The following is a 19,516-nucleotide window of genomic DNA, read 5'->3' on the forward strand; positions in this document are numbered from 1 at the left end:
GTCCTTGAGGATGGGGATTATCACTAGCTATTAGCCATGATGGATCTATACTCCCTCTAGTGTCAGTGGCAGCAAACCTCTTGATAGAAGTTGCTGAAGAGGGTACTGTTGCAGTCATGTCAGGCTCATTAGCAACTGTGTGCTGGACTAGCTAAGGCCCAATATGGTCTAACCCAATACAGCTCTTCTTGTGTTCTGATGTTTTCCCAAGTGTGAATTCTTTTTGCAAGTCATTAGAAATCAAGATACTGACTTCAAGAAGATGAGAGGGCTCTGCAGGGACACATGTTCATGAAATTGTTTTCATTCTGACACAGCACAGTCTTCCCTATACAGCATGATTTTCAACATACAAGAAGGCTATAATCAACCACCAAAAAGCTAAATAAAGATCAGATATTTCAGCACTGATTGTAAAGTGAGATAATGAAAGGGGCTTAATATAGCAAATCTAAACAGGCATGTTCCTCGTGTCAAGCTCCAGCTAACACTGAAGCAGACACCATGAACAAGTAACGCAATCTGATTGCTTTCCTTTCCTTACTATCTTGGTATCTTTGAACAACAAACAAGGACTCTGGTGCTAATTTAAACAATGTTAACTTCATGTGAGATCTACCACTAATCTTTGTAAACTGATCTATGGCAAAAAGGCAGTTTTCTTTCTGGTGGCCCACTCTCCAAGAGCTCTATTAAAAGGCATCATTGGATAATTATTCCTGCCCCAGGTACTGACAACCATCAGTCATGGTTGTAGATAGTGAAATATATTATTACTTTTTCAGTTCTTTCCTAACCTAACGCAAGGATGGGTGTGCCCCCAAAGTAACACTGTTTCATTCGGAAACTATTCCGGTTTCTTCATTCTCACTGTCTTATTCCATTACTGTATTATTTCAGTACTGCACAAAATTGATTTTTCAGAAAAAGCTGAAATCGTCTAATGTATAATTTTCTTAGTGTAAGGGTCTCAACTGCTCTTTCATGGAGCGTTATTTCCAAAATATCTGTGATCATTATTTCCCAACTGTACTTTCATTCCTACTTATCTTATCCATGTCCAAATTCACTTTTTCTCACATTTACAACTACTCTATCTAAGTGCCAACTTAGCCATTTAATCAATCTGTAACATTATGGTTTACAGAGTGAAGGTCCTTATTTTAATTATTCCCTATGATAAAAACAACGACTTGTGAACAATAAAAAATACCATACCAAGAAGACATCTGACTGGAATCCTGCTTCCCATACTGTTTTTTGCTCAATTGTTTGCTGCATGCTTATGACTTACACAGCTTGGATTCAGGCTATATGAATGACTTGACCTCCCTATATGAGTTTGTCCCACTACCTTCTTAAGTTTGCTTGGTAAGAAGAAGGGAAAAGGTCTTCTTGGTGGCTGCTCCCAGATTTTGGAACTCCCTCCCTAGGGAGGCTAGGATGGCTCCCTCCTTGCACTCCTTCCACCACCAAGTGAAAACTTTCATATTCTCTCAGGCTTTTAGGAATTGGCTTTGGTGGGTTTTAAAGGTATGCTTTTTTGTTATTATTTTATCTTTCAATTAATTTTAATTCTACAGATTGTTTTCTGAATAACACACACGCGCGCACATACACAGACTGATTTTTAATCTGAACTGGTTTTAATAATTTGTGAGCTGCCTTGAATCCCACTCTAGAAAAAAGGTGGGATATAAATGAATGAAATAATTATAATGATAATTTTAATGAGAGGAGAGGAGACATGCAGTCTCTTACTGTAGTATGAAGTGGCTTGTCAGAGATATACTCTTGCTATAAAAGGGCCCTATGGCTCACCTAAGGCTAAAGGCATTAATGATAAGATATGTGTGTGTGTATTCAATTTGACTTTTTAAAAGATACTTGGTCTGTGTATCCAAGGAGGTGAAAGTGAGTTGACCTTTATAATCTGCCTATTTTCTCAATTGTCTATTAGTTACATTCTATATAATCTATTACTACTCAGGTAAGTACTTGCTCAACCAAGTATGCAGTAACATATCATCCTGCATAGTAAGATCTCACTTCCTATAACACCTTCCAGAATTCACTTGCTTTCCATTTTTACAGCCCCTTCTCCTTCCTTCTTTCTTGCTTTCTCTTGTGATCGATATAAAACCTTCTCTTACTACTTCAAGTTTGTTTCTTGGCAATGCAAAACACCATTTTTCCCTGAGATCAAGATGCTTTTACTTTCCTTGATCTTTGAGAACATTAATGATGTTATAAAAGTGCATGGATAAAGTGGTGGTGGTTTCTATCTATTTTGAAAAGCGGAAGCTTAAGATTTACTGTATCTAAAATAGATCTTACCAACTTTGGCTGAGCAGTGTATTGTAAGTGTAAAAATACATCTTGGTTATTTTAGAAGTCATTTATTTAAAAATAAAACACCAGATATATTTCAAATATCTATGTCTATAATGAAATATTAATCACCACTAGAACAGACCATTTGAATCAATGAGAATTACACAAACTTACCAAGAACTGAGTTCTCCAGCTAGAAGCCATAGTTCAATTTACGTCATGGGATATAAAAGCTATGCTCTATTTAGGGCAGTTGGCATTCTGAACATTTGGTGGAGCAAAAATGTCTCCAATCACCATTTTGGGTTTTTTGTTGCTGCTGTTAACAAAATCAAGATATTTACACACACATAAACTGATTCATAATATCCGTCTCACCCATCTCACTTCCCTGCTTCTCATGAGAATAACTCCCTCTTCCTTTCCCTTCCTTTTCATATTCTCTTATACATTTTCTCTTACCCTCTCTCACAAACCCCATCATCCATACAGACATCCTTCTTGCTAGACATGAACATTTCTGTGTTTTCATCTATTGACTATTTTAGGATTTTTATATTATTGAGACGCTATTGCTTTTCATTTCTTATTTAAGCATAAATATATTCTTATGCCTATGTGAATTAACATTATTGTTTCCCTTTCCCCTTTTGCAGCCTTTTCAAATTTAACACATTTAAATCAGTCAATTGTACATCCTTACATTCCAAAACTGCAAACATTCCCCAACTTTCCTCTAGGAATTTTAATACAAACCTCCACTCTTTATTGAAATTTTCTGCCTTTGATTAACTGGGTCAACTACCATTTTTATTGTTGAATGACCCTATAATGTATTCAACTTGTGCTATGTTCTTTCTATTTGTGTGTATGCTACCCTGAATACATCCAATTGGATTTCAGGAGCAATGAAGTACTGTGGCTGATTAGTGCTTGGATTAGAGACCACCAGAGATATCTAGATAGAAGTAGGAAAGAATGCCTTGCAGAGGTGATCCTGGTCAGAACAGACAGTGGAGGCTTGATGGACCAATAGTTTTTGACTGAACAGAAGGCAGTCTGCTATGTTCCTCTTTCTCTTTGTGTGCCTCTGTGTTTGTCTGCACTGAAAACTATCAAGATGAGTGAATATGTAGATACTGCATCCACAAGAGAGTGCATGTGTGATTTCTGAGCCCAATGTAATGGGGAGGAAATAAGAGTTCGTCATGAAAGAGATGGGGCAATTGCTGCTGTACTATGCAGCTGTTGTACTCTGCAGACCAGGGACAGAGTGGTATGAACAATGGACACAAGGGACCTTAACCGCAGGATTAGGACACCCCCTACATTCCTACTGCTTGGAAAATACTCTAAGGAGTTACCATTACCCCACAGTCTGGCATCATATGCATTTTCAACAGAAAAATAGGAGTTTTGCTGTTCATATAACACTTCATTTACGAAAACATAAACACAAGAGATGACAAATTTTAGTTTTGCTCGAAATCTGCCCTCTTCAGTATCAAGGATAGAACCTAGTCATGTCATGAAGTGTTAATTTTTCTGTTACTCTATATAAGGAGCAATTTTGTGGCACATATGAAATCAAAGATGCTAGACTAAAGTGTTCACAAGGTAACATACATCCAACAAGGTAACATACATCCAACATACAAAGCAAAAATAAATTGTGTACAAAGCTGTTATAGTGAGTAAGATCACTGGGCCCACCTAACCCAGAATTCAGTCGACAACAGCTCTTCCAGGTCTCAGGCAAGAGCCTGCCTCTGCCCAAGACCATCTTCCATTGAAATGCCACAGACTGAATCTAAATCCTTGGACATACAAAACATATACTCTGCATGAAGTAATAGCCTATCTTATTATGAACTTTATACCAACTATTACCAAACATTTTTCAAAATCCCATTAAATGAACCTCACATATGGATACCTACATTTCAAAAAGGAGACAAGAAATGTGCTTTGCTCTGTACCAAGAAAGTGAAATAAACTTCATTGTTGAGCCAAGAGCAAGAACAAAGGTCAGGGTTAATAAAGAAACAAGAAATGATGATAGGAATATAAACACAACCAGTGGTCTGCAAACAACAATCTTGTTATATGGCTCACGAAGGCACAGGACCAGAAACAAAGGAATAAAGATTATACTGCAATTAATACCTAAATTACTAGCGTATGGGATATTTGAATCCCATTAACTTCCTCATCAGCCCATGTCCACAGATCACCTTGCTGATCACAAAGGGAGGTGGTAACAAATGTGAGGATGCTGGAAAAGTATGGCCTAAAACAGATGGTCCAAAAGGGCTGCTGTCAGGCTGATCCAGGAGTGGGGCATGCACATGATACATGTCCTCGGATTGCTCGGCGGCTGCATCAAGGCTGCCAAATGTGGCCCAAAACCAGCTGCAAAAGGAGTAGTTTCTTAGTGCTCCTTTTTATGGCCTGTTGAGGACCACGGCAGTGGGCATCCTCAGGACTGTGGCATCTGGTTGCTGTGGTCCCAGTGCAGGAGCAGCCTCTGGCTCTCCTTTAGCCCCGTCTGCTTGAGCCCTATGTGTCAAATTCTTTTCCACTGAAAGTAATGGTTCCTACAGTGACAGGGAGTAACAAAATCTGTCTACGGTCACAACCTTGGGCCTGGTACCTAACAAACTGATGGGAGCTCCTGTCAACCTCTTTGATCCCCACTTGGGAGAAAGACGGGATATGAGTCCAATCAATCAACCAATCAATTTTGATTTGGAAATCATTAACTAATTAGGATTAATTTTGAAAGAACTGTCAGGGGGCATTTGTTTTCCCACCAACAATTCTAAAATGGGTTGTGAACAGAGTTTCAACAGCTCCATTCTGGTTAGCGCTGGGGTCACAGTGACCACATGTTCCCGGGCCTGATTCAAGCTGTTGCCATAGACTTGAACTGGGCCACCAAAAAGAAGTGGGTTTTTCTGCTCCTTTTTTGGCTCAGTTCTTCTGGAAAGAGACAGCATTGACGTGGCTTCTGCCCATGTCTGGGGTATGCAACATCTAAACACTATGCCCCAAATGCTGCTGGAAGCCATGTCATTTGGCTGTCATTTCAGGCCTAAATAAAACTACCCCAGAAGTACTTTTAACTTCTGTTGTATCTGAATTAGCTTCTGGTAGTGCCAAGAACAGAACCAAGAATGAGTTCAGTGATAATTTCCATTGCCTGATTCATTAAATTTGGAGGTTTGCAATGTAACATATAAACACACCCAGTCCTAATAATTTTTTTATGACCAATATGAAAATGTTAAACACAATTGAAAAAAAATCCCCAACTAATGCTTAATTAGACTGAAGAATCGAAGAGTTAACTTCAAGTTTAATCCTCCTGCCACATGACAAATATTTAATAATAATAATAATAATAATAATAATAGGATTTATTTATATCCCACTCAATCACTGGGAATCCAACAGTGGGGATAATACAAAGCAATAACAATAAACATGAAAATAATAAAACAATATAACATAGCAATACATAGTAAATCATAATAAGAATAAGAATTTCATAACAATTCAATAATAACAAAGAATAACACAAAAGATTACATTCAAAACAATAATTATCAAAAGGAAATCCCATTTCCAACCCCTCATTCAAAGATTAACTAAGCAAATGCCAATAAACAATGAAATAATACAACTAATACAGCATAGCAAATTACAAGATTACAGTTAAGAAGTTACAGTTAAAAGATTACAATCTAACACCCTAAAAAGAGGGAGACTAAAAATTAACAACAAAATAATATTCTTAGTATTGCCCAAGGCTTCATGGCCAGCGCCCATGCTGAGTTGCTCCGGAGCTGGAGTGGGGGGCCAAGATGTTAAAAGGCCTCCCTCACTCATCCTATATTCTCCTCCTGAGAAGTCCAATATAGCTGAATTATGAGTAGAAGCAGTACTTAGAATTGAATTAAATAATTCAAATTTAAAAATAAAGGTACTATTTTTTTCTTATTCTGCAATCTTAAGGAATAATCTGATTTTCACAAGTGGTCAGCTTCGCAGTAACTGTCCTCATCAGAAGTTTTGCCTGGGTGTGTAGCTTGTGAATTCATTGAACAATTTTTGACTCCAACTTTTAAACATCTTGGCCCAAGCATTTATGTAACATTTTCCATCTCAAAGCATGTGCCAAGAATCTATGAATGGCAAAGACCTATATAAAGCCACCCACGTTTCCTAACCAGTGCACAGTAAAATATGGTATTTGTTAATACTCTTTCATACATACTGGTGCCATACTTTCACTGACCCAAGGAGGTGGACTGGATTCAAGCCTTGTGACACAAATCACAAATCGGTCCGGAAATACACGCAACTCTGTAAAAGAAGAACGCGCAAAGATATCATGTGTATGTTCAGATATCCCCCTCCTCTCTGGCAGTGAAAATGTCAGGCTCTAAAATAACTGAGTTATGTTTTAGCATGCACTACATTTTGTTTTTTCAATCTAAAGTCAGGCTTCCTTCCTTATTTACTCCCCTTTGAATAGAGAAGAGCACATTGCCAGAATAACTCCTAAAAAAATATGCTGAAGAGGAGGATCTTACAAAATAGTAAGGTTTTACCACATGCATACACATAGGCCAAACAATCCAGTTTTCCTACAATTATAAAGCCACTAGAATACAAATCCTCCCCCCCCACCAATCCTGAAGTACTGTTTCCTTGTCTGACTACCATGCCATACTATGTAGCATTAAAATAAGACAAGGTAGATGTGACATTAATTGCATGGACACAACCAAAATGCAGCTTTTTTCCTTAGGTAAATAGCTGTGAGAAAGCTTCACTCTGCCATGATTGTAACAATAGCAATAATATCTCCAAGCCTGCCATTTCTATTTCAAGGGAAACTCCCACTGCATCCAGCAGAAGCTTCTCTCTTGCCTTTTCTCAGATGGGATAACTGATGAGGTATGTATGTATGTATGTATTTAATAACAATAAACTTTTTCCTCACAGAAAGGATCTTAACAAACATATGAATACCAAACAAGGTACCATAGCTAAACCCACCACAAATCACAGTAGGAACACCATAACCATGTGAAATAGCATTGGGATACAAGGTTACAGTGAAATCCTATCACACATATCAAATAAAATACCCTTCATGGCTTGCCTAAAGGCTGACATGAAGGGATTCAGTACTTTTTCTGCTCTGCATGCTTTTCCAAATCCTTGACACCACAGTGAAATGGCTCGCTCCTGGAAACTCATGCGCCTCATGTTAGAAGGTGTTGGAAGACCACTGAAGTGGAACAAAGGTTTTGGAAAGGTGGTGGTAGGGATATAATTCCAAAAATACTCTGATCCAATCCCACTCAGGCCATTAAGAACAAAGCCAAAATCTTGATTCAAGCCTGGAGGCAATCTGTGGAAATTCATGGAGAACTGATGCAGCAAAATTTGAATGGACAATTTCTCTCAGTACCCTTACAAGCACATTTTGAATCAGTTGTAGCTTCAGGACTCTCTTCCAAGGCAATGTCATGCAATACTAACTGAAGCAATCTACCCTGTAGGTAACCACAGCATGAATGGCCAAAACCCAAGTAAGGCATATAAGCAACAATCTTTTTTAAAAAAGGAAGGGGAATAGGAACCGTCTGTTGCAATTAAACACAAAGCACTTCTATCAAGTAAATGTTAACCTATCTAGTAGATTTAACAAATGTTCTAAAAAAATTATAATATTAAACGATGGGCATGATTCCAGTAGGTTTTTAGCTTAATTCTTAAATATTTTGAGTGGCTTGCTATGTCTGGCAACATGTGATTTGATGTCACTTCCTCCTGGAGCTCCTAGGCTGGGGAAAACATGAAACAATGACATCACCTGGAAACAGCATTATAGAAGCAGCCTGAACAAAAGTAGATTCTTGCATGTACTTGTACCAACTTTTAACAATAGGCCTGACTCATATGGTAACCTCTACTGATTCAGAGGCCAGAGACTTGACAAAATGCTGAGTCTCACCATTGTGCTGATGTGATGTGGCACAGCCCATTACTCTGACTGCACTTATAAACAAACTTTGAAAAGTTAATGAGATAGCAAATACTAAACCATAAAGCAACTGGAACATTATTGTGACAAAATATTTCTCCCAGTCCAGTAGGCAGGATTCTCTAGTACTTGCAAGCAAATGCGATCTGGATGTGGGTTGCCCTTCAGGATCAGGCTCTTGGAATGCAATGAGATGCCCACAGATAGAATAAACTCTGCTTCTAGTGCTGAGATACACTACCTCTGATTTAGAGATGCATGTTGAAAAGACAGTCCTGTGCACTTGCTGCTGATCATAGGGATCTTCTCAAACCACGCCCTAACAAATGATTAATGAACTCATTTATTTAAAAGATTCATCTATCTTCTGAATGATCCTAAAGGCAGCTTGCAACAGATTTTAATCACAGAGATCCAAACCCACATGGCAGCCCTACATTCTCCATTCAGTTCTGCTGTATTAAGAGCAACTGCAGCAAAATGTTCTTTCTGGGAGGGGGCAGTGGGGAAGCAAACACCTTCAGCTGCTCCTGCTTTGGCCACTGGGCAAGACCAGTCCCTCTCACCATGATATTCTTTGTGGAAGGCAGTAGGGAGCAGAGAATCTAAGGGCCCTTTTGTACCAGTTATACCACTATGATTCCAATTTAGATGGCATAGTTCCATCCAATGGATTCCTGGGATTGGCAGTTGAGCGAGGAGCTTTAGAAAGACAGGAAACACCTCGGGTGTCTCTGACCAAACGACAAACCCCAGAATTCCATATTGTGCAGTCATGGTAGTTAGAGGTATCTTAGTGCTATCATTGTGTGTAGTATGTGATAGTTCCTCACGGCCTCTGCACGGTAGATTGCATGAAGGTATTGTCCCTGACACCTCCACAGGCCCAACCGACACCAATTGCCCTGTGGAAAGGAACATCAGATATTGCCTCATGCTCCCAAAGGGTCTGGTTGTGCTATTTGGTTCTGATTTTTGAACATAGCAAAAGCAAATACATTTTTATACTGCTTATCAGTGTACTTAAGCACTCCCTAAGCAGTTTATAAAGTGTAAGCTAATTGCCCCAATAACCTGGGTACTCATGTGGGTGTTCCCAATATAGCCTTGGAAAAAGAAACTGTTGCCACCACAGTGTTACACTATTGGAAAAGTAGCTTTTTATGTTACATAGCATACTGCTTCTTACTTTTCCATTGGTTTCCTCACCTTTGTTTTTGTAGAGAAAGCTTTTAATTGGTGAGAGAATGAGACAGAAAGTTAAAATGCTTCTAAAATACTCTTTAAATGTAACTTTTGAAAGCAACTAGAATCAGTTACTCATAACAACAACAGAGTTGGTTATAATTGTAATTGTATACCTCATTGCCACAACTGACTATTTACGGGTAAGTGCATTACTTGTAACTTGTTCCTTCCAAGCTCTGGTTTTTGCTTTGCACCTGCTATACTTTCTAATCATTGCAAACCAACTGGAAGATTGTATGAATGAATAAACGAATTATAGGGCTAGTGGCCCCAGAGAAGACACTACAAGCAAGGATAGTTGTGTGGGGACAGAAATCCTTGTTCAAGAAAACCACTGGAGCAGAGCCCTTATGAAAACAAAACGTCTCCTATTTTCCCTGATTTCTACAAAATGCCCTAAATAACAAAAATATAGCTTACCTCTACTCTGCTGTCCCCAAATACATCGCAGATTGACCCATCTTTTGACAAAGTAGGCTTCAATGTGAAAGTCACCAGCTGCAACAGAAAAGGAAGACGGGTTTATTTAGTCCTATTAGTTACACACAAAAAGCACAGATTTATGAGGAAGCTATCTGGACTAAAAACATACATACAGTATAAACCAAAGTAATTAAAATACACGAAGTAAATAACAGAGAGAGAGGCAGGGAAGTTGAGAAACTCTGTACCAACTATCTTAACATCAGCCACCAAAGCCAGCCTGAAGTAAAATAAAAATACATAACAATTAAAAGACAAGATATTGAATTCATTATTTCCCAAGAAACATGTTATACCTTAATCAGACACTGAGAAAAGGGCAGCGAATGTTCCTTCCTTATCATTGCTGGCCAGTCAAATAACTGGGGTCAGAAAAGCAGGGTACCAAACTTCTCCCTTTCCAACCTTTAATGGCATAAGTAAGGCAATGAACCACCCTTACAACATCCAATGATGCTGTGGACAAATAGTTAGCTATTTTTAAATTCTACCTTTTTCCCTTGCCTTTATTTCTGGATGATTGAAGAGTTTCAAATTTCCAAACTAGGTATGAGTGCTATGACAAAATTTGAGACCTAGTTTTGATGCTATCCTTCCTTCATCCATGCCTTATATTACTCTTGCCCCCTCCCAGAATAACATCCTGTCATGTTCCACAACCATAGAGAATTCTTGCCTGATCAAAATTTCTTAAATTTTTCCTATGAAAGTGAATTCTATATCTGAATGCCCTTCATAAATTAAGTCAAGATATGAGGAGTTAAGTTATATCCCACAAAGAAGTTTGGGAGCAGGTTAAAGAACTGTGGAAACCATTTTTTTGGGGAGGATACAATTACAGAGAACTATGCTCAGCCATTTTCATCATGGCACCTGCTGTTACCATTTTCTGAATCAGTTGTTTCAAGAATTTATTTTAGATAGACAAAGTTGTTACAAAATACAGCAGAATCGTTTCCCATGGCCATTTCTGTATTCAGTAAACAGACTGTTTGGTGAACAACTGACTCAATAAACAAACCAAATGACACAATTCATGCTTCTTGAATCGACCTTTGTATTAAACCACTCATATTTTTCATATATATTTAAAGTAACTAATTTGCATGTCACTTACTTTTTATCACCTTAACACCAAATTAATTATATGTTGTTCAGAAGCTCCTAGCTCATCTCAGATCAGTGTAGAGATAAGTTAACATCATTGTGCTTACTGAAACACTTGTCCCAATCACACAGATGAGAAACTGCAAGGCACTTCATTGTGCCCTACTTTAAAAGAACTGAAGTGCAACTCTCAACAGCTGCTCTGCTGTTCCAGTGCGTTCCACGGAGCCATCTTCATTCACAGTTTATCTCCCATCAGGGCCAATATGTGATTAAAATATGCAGTGGATATCTAGCATTTAATCTCATTTTAAAAGTTCTCTATTGATGCTTTGCTAGAAATCCATCCCACCTTTCCCATTTCACATGTCTTTTCACAAACACTTTGACACAAGAGGTCAGTTTTGGTTGGAGAGCTCTGGAAAGGATATAGGAAACTTGCACAAAATAGGCTTCAAGGTTTCTCTCAAAAATCCTCTTTTGAAATTGATTAATGCGAAAATTCACAATTATTCGTTCTTAGGATGAAAACAGGTTTCTCAAGTCAGGAAATTTCATTGGAAAGACAAATAGAGCACTAAGAATTTTGCAGAATTTTCTTGTGGTATTTGACATTCCAAAGTGTGGCAAAGGAACTTTTCTGGTGTACGTGTTTGCCAAGAAACTGTTTTCTACACAGAATATGGGTTTTCCTCCTTAGAAAGCAGGAGTTTTGTGCTAAAACAATGTAATTTTTACAACCATTACAATTACTACCATTAGGTGGCAAGTTAGAAGTCATATGTTTTCCCCTTTCTTGTTATTTTCTGTAGTTAGTAGGTAGTGTGTAGAAGAGTTGGTCTTCTGTTTATAATTGTACATATATAGTTTCACTTTATATGTTGTTTTATATGATTAAAAATTATTTGTCCATAAAAATTATTCACAAAAGTGTGGTTTTTCTTTGCATAATAATTCCTGTGAAATTCTTTGGGACAGTCAAATACAGGAAGAATACTGCAAGGGAACATTTTTTTTTTCAAATGCACATTTTTTTAATTCATTTCATTTCTATGCTTCACTTCTTAAAAAAAACCCTAATTATTTGTCTTCACATACAAGAACAAAATAGTTGAGTAGATTGTGGAACCAGCCTCAATAATTAATGCTTTGTCTTTGATCAATATTTTCCTTTGTAAAGAAGGAGCATTTGGAAATCATTTTCCAGGGCCATTCTAAGCTCAATAAGTGTACTGAACCCTCCAAGAATCTCTCTATAGTCTTTCAACAGTGTTTTCCATTGGGTTTGCTAGCAAACACCTTGCCTAAATTTTAGGAATTTCCGGCTGACTGCTTTTGCACCCTTCTCTATCTTTAGAAAATTCTAGGTGAAAGATCCATGAAAAGCATCACCCAAGGTGGTCTGAAATCCTTGTTCAGAGAGTTCTTTTCTGCTACCCTACTTCACATCCCAAGTCTCTTTTCCCTACTGTGTCTTTGGATTCATCTAGATTTACACCACAGCTACAGATGCTCCCACTTGCTATGTCCAGACGGAACATTAAGAAAGGCATAGCATTCCCTCACTCCTTTTCTCACCAACAATTCTCCTTCTCAGACTCTAACTAATCACTATTGTAGTCTACATGTCTAACAGACATTTCACTATTCATCATCCTCTCCCTCTTCCAGGGACAACTGTCATAAAATTAACATAGATAGCCATTACTCTGCCATTATAGTTACTTTCTCAATAAAACTCATCTTCAAGAAAAAATTCTGATCCTGTTTTCACGGCTACTGTGTGTACCTTATAAGAGGACTCTACTACTGTGATTAAATAAATTGAAGCCATGCACACTGTATTCATGTATTTGGGGGGAAAGTGTTAGCTTTGGGGCCAGCTGTGATGACAAGACAGGATTCTGGAGGAATAAAACCAAGATCATGGTGGGAAAACAGTTTACCTCAGCATATCTGATTCACCTGTCATTCATGATCTGAAAAGGCTTATTACCTGAACACAGGCGGTTTACAGACCGCCAAATAGTACGTATACAATACGTACTAGGGTAAGGAAGGGGCGGTGCTTCCGCACCCCCCTAACCCTAGTACGTATTCTATACGTACAAGATGGCGGCGCCCCTTCTACATGGGCGCCGCCATCTTTACGTACTGGACGTCGCGAGTCCACGCCAGGCGCCTCGCGACATCATAAAGGCGCCGCAAAAAGAAGCTCCGAAATGGAGCTTCTTTTTTGCTCCGCGCGGGAGCCGCGCGGTTTGGCTGCTGCGGCTCCCGCGCGGAGCAAATGGCGGCGGCGGCGGACCGCCGCAAAGCGGCGGTCTGTACCCCGCCACAGAGAAACACTTTGTTGATGTGCACAGAGATGTGTATCCTGAGCAAGCTGGCCTTCTCTTTTGCTCAAGCCTGTTTGTCCGATACAAGTGACTCATTCAGGATGCTCGTATTGTAATAACAGCTATACTTGGAAACTATCTGCCTGCCTATGTGAATTCCTCCATTTCAGATTCTTCTTCTATGTCTATGCTCCTCTAAAAAACCGCTGGAAATCAATTGGCACTTGTTGGTCAATCACAGAAACTGCTATTCCTGGCATGCACTCTTATGGAAACCCATTTGAACAATCAAATATTACTTTACCGTTTTAGGAGAGTTAAAAATATCCATGAAAATTAAGAGTTTCCATTAAGCCTGATTCCTCATCACTGCATAGATGCTTGAGGGGAAAGCATATGAACTGCATTGTGGGGTTGGTGGGGGAGAGAAAGCTTTCCTCTGGGAGTTGGAACTCATTCAAATGATATAAATTTCACTTGGAAAAGTGCCTCAGAAATGACAGCCACAGACAAAGGCCTTCATCACTCTGTTTCACACCCCTGTGGTTAGAGATTAGAAAATTAAAACAGGGGCTAATCAACAGCCTCACCTTGCATTGCTGGTGTGATTGATGCCTTAACTGGAATGACTCTAAAGAGATACTTAAACAGAATACATTTCAGTTCAAGGAACACATTCTAGAGGGGGCTGCCATCTTATTGTCAAGCAGTAAACCTAAGCGACTTAGGCCACCTTAAAGGATAATAATAAATATCAGTTTCTGAGTGCCAGATGGACCTCTTTTATAAGCAATCACTTACCCAGGTATCTTACTCCATGCACGCTGACCAAGTAGGCTATGGCACGACACAAAGACTTATGCCACAATAAACTCTTGTAACTCTTGAAGGCATCACAGCATTTTGTACAATGCAAGGTTGCATTTCTAGACTCAACCAATGATCCTATTTTTGTTTGTTTGTTGTTAACTGCCCTCAAATCGATCTTAACCCATGGCGACCCTGTGGATGAGACATCTCCAAGACTCCTTGTCTTCTATAGGTCTGCTTAGTTCCTGCAAACTCATACACATGTCCTCTTTAATTGAGCCCATCCATCTAGCATGCAGCCTTTCTCTCTTTCTACTTTCCTCCACCTTTCCTAGCATTATTGTTTTCTATAATGAGTCCTCTCTTCTCATGATGTGTTGAAGTACGACAGCCTCAGTTTTGGCAACTTGGCTTTCATGGAGATTTCTGGCTTGATCTGCTCTAGGGTCCATTTGTTTGTCTTTTTGGCTGACCACAGTATTCTCAGGACTCTTCTCCAGTATCATATTTCGAATGAATGGATTTTCTTCCTAGCTTCTTTCTTAACTGTCCAGCTCTCACCATCCATACATCATACATGGTAATAGGGAATAATCCTATACAGAATTGTTAAGGGAACAACACCAGCAGCAATTTCATCCTTGGAGGGGAAATAGTCTCTATATCTTTTCAGGCAGTACTGTGTGCTCACAATTCAGACGTTAAGGTGAAATGAGACAGGCATCCAACAGCAATTTTTTCAACATTTAAAAATGCATTAAATCCTCTTTTTAAAGAGAAGCCACAACATGATAGATTTAGCACAGAGCTGTAAGTAGTGGAATTTTACCATAAGTAAGTTTTTTAAAAGAAGAAGTAATTTAACCTGCTTGGTATGCCTGCATAGTCCCAAGGCTCAGAGGAAGTATCATCGTGTCAGCCTCCTCTGTTAAGCCACCTAGCAACATGTGTTTACTGAAGAAGTCAACAATCCAGTTGACTTGAGCATCTACAAGGTTGCCAGTAAGAGTCTGTGGTATGGCGGATAACAGTGGAAAGCTGTCTCCCACGGCTATTAAAGACCATTCACCTGGGAGCCTGGGAAAATGCCTCTGAGCTGCTGAGTTATCTGGAGTAGCCTGGCAGGTGTTCACTTCCCAGCAAAATCTGGCACCTGAATAGCTCTGTGACTGAATTCAGCAAAGTCTTCTCCAAAACCACAAGACAGGGCTGAGGAGGCCCACAGTATTCACAAAATGTTTTCTGTACCTGACACTCCCATATTTCAGACCATAAGGCTTTCTTCATGCTTCCCCCTCCCAAAGCATCTATTCCTCCTCCCTTTATGACCCAGCAATTTTAGATTTCAAATAACCTATTCTCTGTTCCTCCATTTTTATTTGAAAAGTGTTTGCTTTCTGTGTGAGAGGGGCTGAAAAACTCTAATATCTGAACAAATTGATAAAACTGAAAGTTTTTTTCCTTTTTTAAAAAAAAGGAAACCTAGTGGAAGGGCTAAAAGACATACTTGACTTTAGTATACTCTGGCTTTTTTTTCCAAACAGAATATTCATTCACCCACACAGACATATCAATAGTGAACATTACTTGCATATACTACTCCACATTTTTGGTGCTTTCAATTACACCTAATCCCTTAATTATCTTTTTTCACTGAACATTTCAACACTGAGCATGGAGCTACAGAAAAGAGCTTTCAATTGAATTGAAAATGCTGGCCCTTTTAAAAATTCTGCTTCAAAAATTCAAGGCATTCCATATACAGAGAGGAAAGCACATGGAAGGAGCAGTTTAGGACCATCAAGAAAAGCTCCACATGTTTCAAATTAAAAGTAATTGTAAAAATAACTATGTTGTTGTTTATTGTTGTGTGCCTTCAAGTTGCTTCCGGCTTATGGTGGCCTAAAGGTGAACCGATCTCAGGCTTTTCTTGGTAAGTTTCTTTAGAGGGGATTTGCAATTTGTTCAGTGGCTAAGACAGTGTGACTTGCCCAGGGTCACCCAGTGGGTTTATATGTCTGAGTTGGGATTCAAACCCTGATCTCCAGAGTCATAGTCCCACACTTAAACCGCTACATCACATCAGCTTTCTACTATTATATCAGCCTTGCATTACTTTATACAGTGGGATGAACCAGAGGAACCTGAAAGTTTTGAACCAAAAAGATTTAGGACCGTTCATGGGATTTAGAAGTACAGTGGTACCCCGGGATACGAATTGATCGCGTTACGAAATTTCCGGGATACGAAAAAGTTAGATTGGAAAAAACTGTTCCGGGATACGAAGGTTTTTTCGGGTTACGAAATTTTTTTCGGCGCGAAATTCAAACGCGTGGCTTGCCAGTGCTAACGGAAAGCCCTTTTCGGCTTGCGAAATGCATCGGGTTACGAACGCCGCGGCGGAACGAATTAATTTTGTAACCCGAGGGAGCACTGTAGCATGTAAATGTCAGTTCAAGCCACTGTCTGGTCAACTGGGCTCACTAGTCAATAAAAAGTACTGTAATAGTTATCTGAAATAGAACTACTGATCCCTGATATTTTTCTATGCCTGAAGAGTCCTCCCCCCCAATAACATGAGATAATTAGGTTAGAAAAACTCATCCTTTAAAAATCTGTATCCCCTGATGGAAGGCAAAAGGAAAGAAGCCAAGGCCAAGCAGTTCTTTCCAGTCAGAATGCACAGGGAAGCTGTTGAAATCCACAAACACCTAGACAACTTCAACAGGAAAGAAGAAACCCTTAAGGGAAACAAAGACTGGCCACCAGTGCTGAAAAACACCAAATTAAGATCCAGCAAGTGCAAATGAAAACCACCCAGGGTCAGGGGTTTTCCCAGCAGACAATGGACCATTAATTAGACACTTGACTGAGTGCAGCCAGAAGGGTGCTGCTTCTCGCCTGTAGAGCAGCGCATGTTTGCAGGGAACCTGGTGCTAAATCATTTGTAGACAACCGATTCTGGGTCAGAGTTTTGTACGTAGCAGAGCAGCTCCATCACTACAACACATAGATTAACATATAAATCACTTCCTCTCAATCAAGGGTCACACAGTTTATACACCCCACTCACTCCCATGCCAGCATTCTCTGAAGATGCTAGCCACAGGTACTGGAGGAACGTCAGGAACAAACTCTTCCAGAACACGGTCACATAGCCTGAAAAACCTCCTTTAGAGGAGAGAAGGAAGATGAAGAGAGGTGTGTTGTGATGGAAGGCAGGAAAGAAGAAACCAAGGAATTAATGCCTCTTGCTCCTGAAGAATTTGCTAAAAGTCTACCGTATTGTTTTTGTCTTTTTCTAACTGTTTTCTGGTGATGTTGTTGTTTCAGTATCACAGAACATGCCGCTTTGAAGCTCTTGATGGAAATACTATACAGAAACAAGTTAAACAACAAACTGGCTAAATTTTCACAGAGTAGGGAGTGGTAAATTTCTGTCTGGACTGGAACTCTTCAGATGGGACTTGGGACTTTATAGGATTAGAAAGAATGCTCCTTCACACATATTGTCCTCACAAGCAGCCATATCCGCAGGCTGAAGCAGTGGGTGCTAAGAGGTGAAGTAGGGCTATTCCACTAATCTGTTGAAGGCCTGCCTCTTTTCTCCCCATTACTTCTTCCTTTGGTGTTCTGCCTTATCAGCCTGTAAGTCTGAAGGGATAGACCCTTGTCTTTTTCTTGACTGTATGCAAGTCATTCCAAGAGCCTTTTGAGGGAGAGAAGGGTTTAAAAAATGCTATAAATAATCAATAGTTATAGCAAAAATAAAAATTAAAAAACCCATCCATGTAAAAAGTGAATAGTCAGCAAGGGAGCCTGCCAAGAGCTCTTCTAATAACATTTGAGTTTTCCAGATGTAAAATTATTATGCCCAATTGTATGAGCTTCCATTGACAACCCAGAAACTGGGGGAAAATTATTTTTGGGTACAGAAAGGGAATGAATATGCACAAATCCATTTAAACATGCTTAAGCTTAGATTCAGATTGGTAGACAAGTGCCACATTTGTTACTCCTAATATAATTCCAGTATTATACCCAGGTAAGGTAAGATAGAAGACAGTTGGGGGGAAAAGATGGCATTCAAGATGGATAGACTTCATCAAGGAAGCCACAGTCCTGAATCTGCATGATCTTTGCCAGACAGTCGAAGATAAGGTGACTTGGAGGGCTCTCATTCATAGGGTCGCCATAAGTTGAAGTCCACTTGACAGCAATTAACAACAACAACAAATTATATCTAAGAACCATGCCCCTTTAAAAAAAACAGTAGTCTTAATTATTTCTCCCATTAATAATCAGAATACCTAATCCTGTTAAATTTCTGGATATGACAGATATTCAGATGGCCGTTTTCTGGCTTGAAACATGCGGGTGGGACATTTATTGCTCTAACATTAGTAGGGTTAACTATGGGACTAATCACCCTAAAGATGTTGCAAGGGTCACAAAGCTAATTAGCTGGGAAAGTATTATCCCCTGAAGGGTCACTCCTCACCCTGATCAGCAGGATGGGATTAGCTAGTCGGTGGCTGGGTCAGAATAGGAATTTTTCATCTATCCTTGTAACTCGACATCAAGAACACGTTTTTCTCATTGACTGATGGGAGATATGGGGGGGGGACACGATGAACACCCATAATTTGGCTGATTTGACTCAGCATGTTGGTCATAACTGGCAAATGTTTATCCAACTAGCTTCATAGCTAATCAGAAAGAGCAGAATGTGGAAAAGGAGCTACCTTGGGTGTTTTGCATCTTCTCCCACCATCTAAGGCTATCTAGATGTGTAGAAGCAGCCATAAGGCGAGTCTTTTTTCTGCCTTTAAGGTGAATATCTAAGAGAAACACAGATCTATTATATGTGGGTGTTAAAACCAGCATGATCTCATCCATATTCAGCACTTAGAAAAGCTCCAATTGAGATCTCAGAGAGCTGGTCCAAAAAAGGCTTTTCTGAAGACCTGGTCTTAAAATGAAGGGAAGCAGGAAAGTGCTATCCTAGCTCTTGCTTTCAACTTTTGACAATCCTACCCTAGTGAGTTTCAGAGTTCAATGTGTTTTGAAAAGTTCTCCTCACTGTAGGTTTCTTACTGATTTTCAGTAAAGTCTAGCCCTTGGTTAACTATAT

The 19,516-nt window shown here is 39.3% G+C and overlaps 1 protein-coding gene across 1 annotated transcript in view; it reads right to left on the reverse strand.

Annotated features, from left to right (window-relative positions):
* LOC121934780 (SLX4 interacting protein) overlaps positions 1 to 19,516 on the reverse strand; it is a 108,094-nt gene that overhangs the window by 25,154 nt on the left and 63,424 nt on the right. The window contains 2 exon segments of the mRNA XM_042475624.1: positions 6,614 to 6,702; positions 10,064 to 10,141. Coding sequence (XP_042331558.1) covers positions 6,614 to 6,702; positions 10,064 to 10,141 — 167 coding nt within the window.

The sequence above is a fragment of the Sceloporus undulatus genome, chromosome 1, assembly GCF_019175285.1.
Source record: "Sceloporus undulatus isolate JIND9_A2432 ecotype Alabama chromosome 1, SceUnd_v1.1, whole genome shotgun sequence".
In the NCBI taxonomy this organism is placed as follows: domain Eukaryota; kingdom Metazoa; phylum Chordata; class Lepidosauria; order Squamata; family Phrynosomatidae; genus Sceloporus; species Sceloporus undulatus.